The following is a 13081-nucleotide window of genomic DNA, read 5'->3' as shown; positions in this document are numbered from 1 at the left end:
CAGAACAAATGACCCATCATCCTGGCACTATCAGCCTAGGCCCTGGACTTGCATGCACTTTGCCCCCTTCAGGCCCCAGGGAAGGACCCCTCAAATCTGTGAGGCTCTCCTGGCTTGGATTCTCATTTCCCCTGGGACTTCCCACTCCCTGGCTGTCAAGCCCCCAGAGTCAGTCCACTGCTGCGGGGAGGGGAAGAGACAGCCAACAGCAGCTTCAGGAAATGAATGAATCTATTAGCTTGTAATTCCAAACCAAAATGACTGCGTTGGCTCCTTCTCTGTCCCATCCATCTTGTTACTGGGCTGTGGGGAGCTGGAGAAGCCTCCGCCAAGAAATTTATTAACTCGGATTTAAATAAAATGGTAATTTTATAACAGCCTTTTTTAACACAATTAAGGAATTTGAATTACTCACCTGAAAACTGCTGAGAAGCACAAATGTCACGGGGATAAATCAAGCCCATGAGATTGGCATCTCTCAGCAGCCGGGTGACTGGCTAGGGGCCGAGTGAAGCCAACAGCCAAGCCCAGCCTCCTCCCCTGCCCCATTCCTCGCCCAAGGAGGTACTGGTAGCTGCATCCCAGTAATGAATTCTCTGCCGATGGATGGGCCATGGGAGAGGTGGGGAATTAAAAGGGAGGCATTAAATAAGATCTCTAATTAGCTGCCCCTTGGGCTTGTCAGTGGGCTGGGCAGGGGAAGGGGAGGGAAGCCAAGCCATCCCAGCCTCTTATCGGTGCTTCTGCTAATCTCTAGGCACCTGTTTACATCCCTCAGCCACATTAGCTGCCTTTATTTATGGTGTTGGGGCCTGTGGCCAAGCTCCCACAGGCAGGTGGTTGAACAGGGAGAGGGCCCTTGCCGGCTCCCTCTTCTGTCTGCCCCTCTCCTAGGCCTCTGCTCTGAGTGGGGGGAGGCAGAGGAGGGGAGGCCTGCTCTCCCTGCAGAAAGCTCCAGTGCGAAGGGTCCCTATTTTGGGGGGAAGGGAGTCACTGTCACGCTCTATTCTCCCTCAGCCCCCCTGGGCCCTGCCCTGTGCAACCTGGACCCTCACCGCTGCCTTGGCTTTGGCGATGTCATCAATCTGCAGGTGCAGGTCTTCGATCTCCACTTCCATTGCTTTCCGTGCTTTGACGGCTGCTGCACAGGTGAACTCTGACTCCTCCAGCTAGACACAGAGCCACCCCCACCCCAGGGAGAGACGTCAGCCATTGCCCAGGGCAGGAGGACTGTGCAGGTGCTGGCAAGGGAGAGGGAGCCCAGACGCTCTTCCCTCTTCTGTCCACTTCAGACCCCAGGGTGCGGCCATGCTGTGGCGCACATATAGGCATCTCCTCCTGTGACAGGATGCTGGGCACCAGGCAGGCCCCATCCATACCACCCTGGGGCTTGGCAACCAAAATGAACAGCAGACGCAGACCTGGAGAGTCTGGCTGCTACAAGTGGCTTCCCCCCCTTTCCTGTCACCTTCTTTCCCAAGGACTCCAGAACCCCTGAGAGGAGCAAGAGGGAAAGAGAACTGAAAGAACGAGCTCTACCTCCCTGGAGCCAGCGACTTCCTCCCTGCAGAGATACCTGGTTCTTCAGCTGGGCGATCTCCCTCTTGCTGGGCGCGTTGTTCTTCAGGTGGTCCAGCATGACCTGGGCGTCTGCCAGCAGGGCCTTGGTGCGCTTCAGGTCTTTCCGCAGCCGCTTCTCTGACTCAAAGTCCCGCTGGTTCACCTGGGTGGGCACCAGCAGCTGGGGCTCTGGTCTCCACCGCAGGACCTCCTTCTGTCTCCCCAAGCCCATGCCTCACCCCATCCTGGCTCTCAGAGTCCCCCTGATGAGCACAACACTGGAAGTGCCAGGATCATGCCAGCCAACGAGGAAGGCCTGGGTGTGCCAACGTATGGTAATGCTCCCGTCCCATGAGTGACGACAGTGGGCTTTTCTGAGACCCCCGCTCCCAAGGACCCCCAGCCCTCAGGCTGGAGGGGGCAGGCAGATGGCCAGGTCCCGTCAGCAGAGCGTCCCCACCCACCTGGTCACTGAGAGTGGTGAGCTTGCTCTCCAGCTCTCGCTTCTCTCGCAGCACCTTCTGCTTGTCCTCGTACTCTTCCTCGAGCTGCACTTCCATCTGCTTTAACTGAAGTACCGTGGGGAGAGAAACCCATCCATCCCTTCAGTGTCCAGTGCCAGGCAGTCCCCTTCCCTTCCCAGTTCCCTACCCAGAGAAAGCTTAGTGGGGTGGGGCTGAGCATGGATGACCCCAGATGGGTCAAAACCTGAATTCCAAGTTCCTAGGGTTTCAAAGCAGCCTGGGAGGGAAAGGAGGGACGGCAGGCCACGCATGGCAACCACCTGGGCCAGGGTAGGGGACTTCCTTGCAGAGTGGAGACCTATTCAGTCAGGCTAGCTGACCACAGGTGGCACCAGAGCAGCACAGGGGGCACAGGGTGGGCAGCCACTTGGCATAGAAAGCAGGGAACATTAGTTCCTCAAGGGCCCTAGCTTCTCTACAGACTCTGAGCAAACACATCCCAGCCACTGCCAGGAGCTCAAGAGGAGGTTCCTGGTCCAGAATGAAAATGGAAGACAGTGTCACCAAGGCAGGGAAACAGAAAGCCCCTTACTTTATTTAGTCTATTTTTTAATTTTTTTCCTTTTTGTCTTTTTTCGTGACCGGTAATGGGATCGCAACCCTCAGTGTCGTGCCTGTACCGCGACCAGCAACGGGATCGCAACCCTCGGTGTCATGCCCGCACCGCGCTCAACCAGTGAGCAGACCAGTCTCTATATGGGATCCGAACCCTCGGCGGGAGCGCCGCTGCGCTCTCAAGCGCCGCACTCTACCGAGTGTGCCACCGGGCCGGCCCGAAAGCCCCTTACTTTAAAGCGGTGATGGGCAGCAGGTGGTCATACCAGACAGTAGGTGTTCAGATGCCTTACCTTCTTCTGACATGACTGCCGGGCCTCCTCCACCTCCTCATCCCGACTCTCCATCTCCTTGGAATGGGTCTGTCTCATCCGCTCCATCTCCATCTCTAGGCGCAGCTTGGCCTGGAGGTGGTTGGGAGTAGGGACTGGGTTCCTTTCCCAGCAGTGCCCTGCCCCCTGCCCCCTGCTGTGTGGCTCTCTGAGGTTCAAGAGCAGAGAACATCTCTGCCAGCCAGTTCCCTCCGCCCACACATTGCTCCTGTGGCAGCTGGCTTCTCCAGAGAAGCTGGACTCCCTTACTAGATGTCTGGCACAGGCCTGGAGAGAGGCTGCTGGGGGTGGGGACAATGCTGCAGCTTTTCCATTTGGCCTGCAGGCTCCAGCTCCCTGACCTGATGGGGTGGCTCAGTGGCAGTGGGTGGGCTCATGGATCCTGAGCCCCTCATTATCAGAGCTCAATCAGGATTTGTTTCTGTGGAAACTCCATGAAAGCTTAATTGTCTTCACACCGTGGCTGGTATGGATCAGGCGCTCACTCAGCATTTTGTGAGTAGGTGAAGGAGTGAACAAACGAATGAATGAATATGGGATCTTGCCCTCTTCTGGCCCATGCCCGGGGTTAGCTGTCGGGATGGTGGTGTCTCCTGCTGTACCTCATCCCTCCCTTGGCCATGCCCTCTAGCACCTGCTCCAGCATCTGGATGGTCCCCGCTTGCTCGTCCAGCTCCTCCTCCTGATCCTTGACCTTGGCCTCCAGGTCCCGGAGCTGTTTCTTGACCTTGGCCAGAGAGGCCTCGTCCTTGGACTCTTGGGAAGAAATGTCCTGGAGCTCAGCCTCCAGTGAGACGACCTTCTGAGTGAACCCTGCAATGTCCATGTCTTTTTCCTGGAGCAAAAGAGAAGAGGAGCTTGGGGTTGGGCTGGTCCCAGCCTGTGAGGGGGATGGGACATGGGTGGCAGCGGCTGCACCCACCTGCAGTTGCTGCTTCAGGCTGAAAGCCTCCGCCAGGAGCATGTCCTTCTCCCGCTGCAGCTTCTCCCGCTGCAGCTTCTCCCGCTGGGCCTCTTCGTGCGCCTGCGAGAGCTCACTGTCAAACCTGTGAGGGAGTGAGGTGGCTCCATCAGGGAAGGGAAGAGTCAGGTCCCCAACACATGGAGACTGCCAGGAAGCAGAGCTACAGATAGGGACAGGACACAAGCAGGGATGTAGGGACTCATGCAGCCCTAACCTGGGGCCAGTGGTGAGGTGGGGATGACATTCAGGGGTTACAGGTCAGGCCACTGAGGCCCTGCTGAGCAACCACGTCTGGGATGGGGGTACATTTCATCGAGCAAGCCCTTTCACGCAGAGGGCCTAGGAGGGACCCGTAGACTGCTTCCGGGGAGGAGGTGGACAGACGCTCTCCTCGGGGCTTAGGTCTCTACATTTTCCATTTCATCTGACCAAAAAATGAGGGACCAGCGTGAGGGCAGAGCAGGCACTGGAATGGGTAGAAACGGATGTCCTGCCTCTTCCAACTCACTTTCCACAGTTCAATTTGGCAACTGTAGGTGGAGCTGCTGGCTCTTGCCCCTGCCTCCAGACCACCCGCCTCAGCAGTACCCATGTCACCACTAGGACACCCCATGCCAGGCTGGAAGCCAGCATTGCCACTGTGCCCAGCTGGCAGTGTGCTTCAACGGGCACACAGTGGGGGCCTCTTTCTCCACCCCTCCACTTCCCAGCCTTCCATTTCCCGCCCAATGACTAAATAAGGAGCAAATTGCTGAAATTCCTCTTAACACCTTCCCTGAATAGCTAATCAGGTACCCCCGCAACCAACCCCACATCAATAAAAAAGTAAGAAAACTCCAGGCAGCTGAAACCTAATAAGTTGCCCAGCGGGGAGTGCGATGGCACAGTAACTAGGCTGAGCTGGCACTGTCATTGTGTGCTCAGAAGGGGGGTTCCACTAAGCGTGCCAGTCTTTTGGTAAAAGGGTTGGGTGGGGGTAAAGATAACAATGAGGGAGGTGGACAGTCACAGGGCTGGGAGGAAGGAATAGAAAACCTTCCTCCTTCCCCTCACTCTGCTCAAGGCAGCAGCCCTGCTGGGAACATGGTAGTGAGTCCAGGAGGCTGGGGGTGACCCAGGGTCACTGGAAGGGATCTGCTCTGTCATCCTCACTCCCAGGATGTTGGGTGTGGGCTGCCCCTTCACAAAGGCAACTGGTGCCTCTGCTGAGAAGCCCTTTCCCTGCAGAGGGGGAATGGCTGTTCCCACTCCCCGGGGCACCCTGCTGCTCCCAGGGTATGTGGGTTCCTTGGTGTTGCTAATAAAGGCATCCCATTCCCATCCCCAGCCAGGGAAATTAATTTAGATTGGATTTTCTCCTGTGAGGGCCACCCCCCTCCTTTGTGTCATTACCATAATGAGATGGAAGTGGCACGGTAGTTTAACGACATTAGTCAAGACGGTATGTTTGTGTAGCTGAGGAAAGTGAGAGAGATACAGAGCCCGTGGGGGCAATGGGCAGGGACAGGGCAGGGACGTGGTGGTCCCTGCATGGGGACTGGCTGATGCCTGTCCTCACTCAACCCAGGACATGGGGACAGGTACACACTGGGGGAGCACATCCAGGAGCAGAGGCCTGAGCAGGCCTTTTTTGGGGGTATAATCTGAGTACTCCCTGGAAGTCAGGACAGAGCCCCTGTTCACATTACATGACGAGTGACCATGCAGGCAAGGCCCCTGGACACATTCATGTCCTCCCTTCTTTCCTCCCTGGAGGGGGAGTAGGGAGCCCCATCTATGACTATTCTAGAAGGTTTTATGAGCCCACCCACCTCCTCTGCTTCTTCTCCAGCTCATGGTTGCGGACCTGCTGGCCCTCCAGGTGCAGCTTGGTGTCCTGCAGCTCAGCCGTCAGCCGCTGGCACTTCTTCTTGAGCTGCTGCAGAGCCCGCTGGCTCTCATCACTATCTGCCTGCAGGTCCCCAAGCTAGGGGCCAAGGTGGGGACAGGGTCAGCAGCCACCGAGAGGCCCGGAAGCATTGATGGGGAAGGCGAGGAGAGGGAGGGAGGTAAGGGAGGGGAAGACCCAGGCACGAGGGATGACGTCAGGGTCATCCAGGAACCTCAGAAGCTCTAACAATAGTTTGCTCCTGTGGTCCCTGCACAGAGAGGCTAATGCATCAACCTTCCCTCTTCCTCCCAGGGTCTGCCCAGCCCCTCCAAGGCCCAGGCCTCACCCGCCTCTCCAGCTGCCTCTTGTTCTGCTGCTCCACCTCCAGCTTGTCCTCAAACTCCTGCTGGAGGCGCTTCTTGGTAAAGTCCACCTCCCGCATAGCGCGCTCATACTTCAGCCGCCACTCTCCTCCTGTGGGGTGGGGGCAGACCAGGGAGGACGGAGGTGCCCAGAGTCCTCAGAATCAGGGCAGAGGGGAAGGAGGCTAGGGCAGGGAGAGCAGCAGATGGAGCCAGCCAGAGGCACTCAGAAAGGACTCTGGAATGACGGCTTCTTCTTTTTTTTTTTTTTGTCTTTTTTGTGACCGGTAAGGGGATTGCAACCCACCGGCCATCTCTATATAGGATCCTTTTTTGTGACCGGTAAGGGGATTGCAACCCACCGGCCATCTCTATATAGGATCCTTTTTTGTGACCGGTAAGGGGATTGCAACCCACCGGCCATCTCTATATAGGATCCTTTTTTGTGACCGGTAAGGGGATTGCAACCCACCGGCCATCTCTATATAGGATCCGAACCCGCAGCGGGAGCGCTGCTGCGCACCCAAGCGCCGCACTCTCCCGAGTGCACCATGGGGCCGGCCCAGACGGCTTCTTCTTAAGGCAGAAGCCACTAGCCAGGAGACTAGAGGGGGTGAAGTGGCTACATGTGCTGTCCTCTCCCCAGGGACTGCCAGGACCATGGCCCTCAGAATCATCATCATCATGGTTGTTATCGCCCTACACGATGATCCTTTGCATTTACTGGCACCTCCACTTTCTCATCTATTCCACTTTAGTCTCATAACAGCCCTACAGAGGGGAGACAGGCCTGGACCCGGGTTGTGATCATCCAGGGGTGGGCACCAGGGCTTGTCACTCAGGCCACTGCCAAGCTCCTCTGGCTTCAGACCTACCTGCATCATCATCATCCATGTCCCCATTGATCTCAGCTGCCCGGATAAGACGGGCCTCCATCACCTCCATTTCCATCACCTCCATTTGCTTCTTCAGCGCATCGTACTGGGTCTGCAGATGAGGGGGTGATGAGGAGTGCCGTTCTGCCCCCCGCGCAGTACCACCCACTCTCCAAACCGCACAGACCACGGTCACACGCTAACCCAGGGCAGACAGGGATGCGGGACTAGTGGTGAAGATGCCAACTGTCTCTGGGGGGAGCAGACGCGCACTAGGGTGTGGGCGGTCCCTAGCCTGGCTGTCCTCACCCCAGCCTGGCCCTCACCTGCAGCTCCTTCATCTCCTTTTCAGCTCGGAGCCTCTCCGCTGTCTCCGCGTCCAGCAGCTGGGAGGCAGACTCTCCCGTGTTACGTTCATCTGTCAGCTCCGATGTCAGCTCCGAGATCTGGGGTTGGAGGAGGGAGTCACTACCAGTTGGAGAGCCTGCCTCACTCAGCCAGAACACCAGGGGGCCTCTGTGGGCCGGGTCACCCTGAGACGGTGGGCAGTCTGTCAGGTGCCAGGAGTCACTCACCCGGGTCTCCAGCCGGTCACTGTTGAACCGCAGCTCGTTGCGCTCCTTCTCCACCTTCTCGAGCTTGCTCCGCAGCTGCTGGATCTCTTCCTGGGGTGAGCAAGTGGGCAAAGTGAGCTGGAGGCACTGCGAGGGGCTGGGGCCCTGGGTCTGCACCTCAGTGGGGAACAAAGCCGATGAAGCTTGGGTCCAGACACAGGGGAGAAGGCATGTCCCCAACAGCACAGCCACAGCTTCCCAGGGGCTCCTGTGCCTAGACCGTTCCCGATAAGCTGAGGATGCCTGAGATTTTATCCTAAGAGCCTACCAGGGGCTCAGTCAGCACCCCAAAGTGACACCTGCTTGACGGGCATAGTTGAAGACACCAGTTCTCTGGACTAAACAAAGGAGCATTCAGGAGCCCAAGACAAGCCAGCAAGGCACCTGCTCACGTGGATTCCCTCCTGGAGACTCGGCCCTCCCCAGGCTGGTACGTACGTCCCTGTTCCGGATCTGCTCCTCTGACAGCTGTACTTGGATGAGGGGCCTCACGGTGGTGAAGAGCTTCCACCAGAGCCAGTCCTTCACCCCTTTGTTCTTCTTGATGTTCTTCTGCACGCAGCGAATGGCCAGGTCCTGGATCTGCAGTTGGCGTGGGGGAGGTACATGGCAGCACTCTTAGCCCCGCTGGCCAAGCCTACCACCAGCACAGCCTCTGGGGTTGTTCCTCTGGCCCCCTGACCCCAAGTCAGACACTTGCCTTGCACCCCCCGCCTCCCTCCATCCCTCAGAGGGTGGGCAGCACAGACCAGCCCTGGGAGCACTGCACTGGGCACTAACCACCCCACCATCATTAGGAATAATTTCATCTGCTTTATTTGCTGCCTGATTATTTCCAGCACCCTGGCCTAGCTGTGCTATAAAACCTAATCTTGCTGAAACACAAGAGGCGGCAGTGCTGGCTGTTTTATGGACTTGCTAATAAGAAAAGGAGTCGCTGACACAGCTCCTTAATCTTCATGGAGCAGCCTATGATTTGGAGCCCACCTTTGCCTGGGCCTTGCCTCCCCCTCAACCCAGGCCTCTGACCAGGCTACAAAGGCACACGAGCACACTCACTGGCACTAGGGAGCTGCCCATTCCCTACTCTGCCCCAGGGCATGGTCCTTGGGAGCTGCCTGCCTCTTCTCACCCAGAAAATGATAACCCATAGCCCCAAGACCAGGCTCCTGCCCCTGAGTGTTTCCTTGAGTCTCTCACCCCAGGAACTCAGCTGTGCCCATCTAGGCTGCGGAGTGCAAGGTGATGTCAGTACCTTTCTCTTCTTGAAGTGCTGTCGGGCAAGGTAGCCTCTGCAGGCTGCCTGGAACAGGGTTAGGTTCCTGCTGGTTTGCTCGTCTCGCTGCTCCTCCAGCCGTGCCAATGTGCCCACCCGGAAGAACACCTGTGGAGAAGAGGCCAGGTGAGGGCAGGAGACTGGGCTGAGGAGCCCAGCAGAGGCAAGGGAGGCAGGTGGGGAGAAAGGAGTAGCTGGCACAGGGAACCGCAGGCTAGGGAGTATGGCCCTTGGCTTGGGAAGAGCCTGAAAATGCAACTGACCAAGGGAGGAGGGGAGCAGCAAGAGGAGGCCCTGGGAAGGCTGCGGGAGGAGGGCCCTGCTGGGGGCTGGGGAGGTTTTGGAAGGAGAGGAGTGAGGTGGGAGCTTTAAGTCAAAGAGAGATGAAAGGAGAGGGAAGCCAGAGGGAAGATACCTGAGACGAGCAAGGAAATGGAGCAGTCCCTGGTCAAACAGAGCAAGGGCACCCTTCAGCAGCATCTGTGTTGGCTTCTTCCCCCAGGACGGCCCCCAGCATCATCAATGTCCCCTGTGCCCATGCCCCTCCCCAGACCCAGCCACCGGCTCCAGCCCCTCTTGACATCCAGCCGCCTGGGATCAGGTGAGAGGATGGCGGAGGATGTTCGCATGTGGGAAGAGGATGCAGGAAGCAGCGTGCAGAGGAAGAAGGGGAGAGAAGGCGGGGCAGTGGGAGGAAGCTTCTGCCCTTCTCGCCCTCCCCGCTCGGTTTCATTTCAGACGCTCTCCTCTTTCATGTGCCAACACCACCCCCTACACACACCCAGGTTTCACCTTCTCATGAAGAAGTCAGTGAGGTGGGCGGAGGTTGGCCCTGCCAAGGGACCTGTCATACAGGTTTGGGGGCCAGAGGGCAAACGTGAGAAACCAGCTGGGTACCCCAGCACCCAGCCTCTCCTTGTGCTCTTCCCTGCCCTGAGATGGGGCCGGGTAACAACTTCCCTACTAAGAGAAGAGGAACAGACTTGGGGGACTGGCAGGTGAAAGAAAGACTGTTATTCTCCAGACAGGACAAAGAGACACCTACATATATGCCCACCTCCACCTGGCACAGAACACAGAAAATTCCCTTTTGTGGTGTAAAGAGAAGATGTGAACTGTATGAGAAATACAGGTTATGTAAATGTACTCAGAGCCAACAGGTACAGTATCCCCAAGGCCCCCTTCAGGGAGGAGGTGGTGAGAGGGACTAAACTTGCTGCTGAGAAAACTTTGCCTCTGGCGACTCCACAGAAACCTAGTCCCTTGAGGCTGAACTTGGAAAAAGCCAGCTCAGTCCTTTGTGATGCTTCTCCAAGTCCCAAGGCAGGGCTAAGTGGGATCTCCCATGGGTCTCAAGCCCTGCCTGAGCCCCAATTTCCCATAATGTGTGAGCCTGAAATTCCAGCATGGGGTAGGAATATCCCTGGAGGTGGGCAAGCATGCTTGGTTAGCACACACAGCTATCTGACCAGGGCAGAAGTGAGGTGCCAGTGTGAGGGAGGGAGAAAGGCCCAGAAACACAATCAGAAGAGAAAGAATAGTCTAGAGGCTAGAGCAGTGAGCCTCAAACCTCTTTTGAACATGTGTAGGGTTAGGGTCCTTTTGAGTATTAGGTGAAAGCCCAGAGATATCTCCTCCCAAAATGCCCATTCATACCAATTTTTATAATGTCAGGAGGCTCTAAGACTCCCAAAGTCCTTGCCTGAATCCTCAGACTCAAATTAAGACCCCTTTCCTCTGAAGCAATGTGATGAATGCACAGGGAATCCTTGCTCACCAGCCGGTACTAACCACAGCCTAGAAGACCTGAGCTTTCTCTCCTAAACCAGAGTGACCAAACACCCAATTTGGCCCCTAGCTCTCACCCCGGCATGAGTGGGCCCTGGGGCTGGCCTGCCTCAGCTGGGCACAGGGGATGACTTGGGAAGGCAGAGGGTCTGAGATGGCATGTGGGAAGAGGACCAGCCTGTACAGGCCCTCTCCTGCCCAAGGTATGCCTGGGAACCTAGGAATCAGCTTGGAGGAGGTACCACCCCCACTGTCAGCCCGTAGCAGCTCAGCCTGCAGAGGGGCAGGACCCAGGTGGAAAAGCCTGGTGTGAGCTAACCCAGGGAGAGATCAAGCAGCTGAGGTACAATCCTGACTGCAGACAGCCCGAGGAAGGAAGCCAGCAGGCAGCTCCTGAGCTTAAAAAAACTGGGGTTGGGGAGGTGGCCAGAGAGAAAGGAGGTGAGCCAGAAAGAGAGACAGACAAATCAGCAATCAAAAGAAGATGACACAGAAAGAGGGCGGGACCACAAAAGACACAGAGAACAAGGAGAGAGCCAGAGAAAAAAGAACCAGAAACAAAGGAATAGAGACCAGCAGGGACTGCTGGGGCCGGAAGGAAAAGGGAAAACTAGGGGCAGCAGAGACAAAGATGGGAAGACACTGACGACAGAGACGGAAAGAGAGAGGGATTCGCAGTGAGGAGGGGCAGGAAAAACCAAGGAAGTGACTCAAAATGCAGAACAGAGAGGACAGAACAGAGTGGACAAGTAATAAAGCCTTTTTCTCAAGCACCTCCTTCCACCTCATGCTCCCCATGGGGCCCTGGGTCCCGGAGCTCTTCCCTTTCTGCTGACAGATTGACAGGTCCAGGGCCCTCTCTGGCTCCCCACTGCCCTGCCCTCCACCCCGGCCCTTGGAGCACATACGCGGATGCCGCCTGTCCAAGCTTCCCAGTCCTGGAAGAGAGGGGCGGGCTGGGCTTCCTGCCTGTGGGGTGATGCGGCAGACTGGCACCCAGGGCGGGCGTGCCTGCCTTTTATGTGCCACGTTCCATTCCGATGAGGAAATCGGCCTGTGGGCAGGTGGTGGTGGCACAGCCTTGCCATGTCCTGCTTGCTTTTCTGGGACCCTGGCAGCCCTAGACAACTCTCCAAAGAAGGCTCTGCCCTCTGGAGCATGCCGCCTACTGTCCTCTGCTTCTTCTGACTCACCTCCACTGACTCTGGACCCTGTGTCTCCCCCACTCTCCATGCCAGGACTCAGGCCAAGTTCAGGGCCATCTTCCAACCCACTCTGTCCTGATGTCATGGAGGTGTTCATGGCACTGAGCAAGCCAGTTATCCAGAGGGAGGCAGAGTCAAGTTTGATGCATCTGGAACATCTACCTCCCTCACCCCTGACCCTGAAGGGGGCAGCTTGAGAGGAGGGGCGGGGCTGTGGGGCAAGACTCAGAAGGGGCACCAGGAGACTCCCGAAGTCTGACTGAGCAGGGAGACCAGGAGGTGAGGGCCCATCACCTGACGAGGGTGACCAGAGAGTGAGGGCCCAACTGCCCTCCATCAGGAACTCACCCGGCTCAGGCCCATGCAGCAGCTGCTCTTCTCCAGGTCCAAGGACTCCAGCAGCTCCTCCACTGCCTGTGGAGAGAGGTCTCCGTCAGGAACCCACCAGGGCCTCCCCATCTCCATGCAGGGCTCTGCCCAGTCACCCAGTCCTTCCCCTTCCTCCACCCAAGACAGTCCATGATTTATTCAATGAGCACTCCTGGTAAATTTCTGCAGTATCAGGTACCATGTTTAGGTTCTGGGGACACAGAGATGACTACAAGAGGAACAAACTACCTTGTTGGGGGGCAAGACAAGTGCACTAGCGAAGTACACAGAGGAGGAGGCATCTACCTCGGCCAAGGAGACCGTGGAAGTCACCTAGGAGAAGGTGCTGTTTGTCCTGACAATTTTGATACAAACGACAAAGTAGGGGTGAGGGCATTTCAGGCAGAGGAAGCCGCCTGAGCAAAGCCCTATAAGCACAAGACAGCAGAAGGCACTGAGGGAGCTCTAAGTCGTCACTATAACTGGGGGTGGAAGGGATAGTTAGGGTACAACTAGAGAGGGGCAACAGCCAAAGTGTGTGGAGCCCTGGGTGCTCTGGGAGTCCCTGGAGGGCTCTCTTGGGGAGGGACATGATCAGATTTGCATTTTGCAGAGATCCCACTGGCAAGTGGGTGGCAGATGGATGAAACCCCCGCTTAGGTGGTAAGCCACAGGAAAGGAGGCCAGAGCCTGACCCAAAGGAAAGTCAGGAGGGGAAATGCAGGAGATGTTAAGGAGACAGAGCCTTGCTGGATACGGTGGTTGGGGCTGGGGGGGGGGGGGGCCC

At 57.1% G+C, this 13081-nt stretch overlaps 1 protein-coding gene across 6 annotated transcripts in view; it reads right to left on the bottom strand.

The window, feature by feature from the left end:
• Window positions 1–13081, bottom strand: part of MYO18A (myosin XVIIIA) — a 90022-nt gene that overhangs the window by 19769 nt on the left and 57172 nt on the right. For all 6 annotated transcript variants that reach the window (XR_550075.1, XM_008566349.1, XM_008566346.1 and 3 more), the window contains 14 exons: window positions 12274–12339; window positions 8912–9040; window positions 8095–8238; window positions 7618–7707; window positions 7369–7488; window positions 7043–7154; window positions 6152–6279; window positions 5747–5901; window positions 3894–4017; window positions 3606–3806; window positions 2933–3043; window positions 2025–2129; window positions 1577–1723; window positions 1056–1169 (listed from right to left, as the gene is read on the bottom strand). Coding sequence is in view for 5 of the 6 variants with exons in the window: in XM_008566349.1 (XP_008564571.1) it covers window positions 1056–1169; window positions 1577–1723; window positions 2025–2129; window positions 2933–3043; window positions 3606–3806; window positions 3894–4017; window positions 5747–5901; window positions 6152–6279; window positions 7043–7154; window positions 7369–7488; window positions 7618–7707; window positions 8095–8238; window positions 8912–9040; window positions 12274–12339 (1746 nt within the window). In the remaining variant the exon portion in view is untranslated. The remainder of the gene's footprint in view (window positions 1–1055; window positions 1170–1576; window positions 1724–2024; window positions 2130–2932; window positions 3044–3605; window positions 3807–3893; window positions 4018–5746; window positions 5902–6151; window positions 6280–7042; window positions 7155–7368; window positions 7489–7617; window positions 7708–8094; window positions 8239–8911; window positions 9041–12273; window positions 12340–13081) is intronic.

This window comes from Galeopterus variegatus, unplaced genomic scaffold (assembly GCF_000696425.1).
Source record: "Galeopterus variegatus unplaced genomic scaffold, G_variegatus-3.0.2 Scaffold236, whole genome shotgun sequence".
NCBI classification, from domain to species: Eukaryota; Metazoa; Chordata; class Mammalia; order Dermoptera; family Cynocephalidae; genus Galeopterus; species Galeopterus variegatus.
Note: the sequence above shows the minus strand (reverse complement) of the source record. Positions and strands in the feature narration are given on the sequence as shown.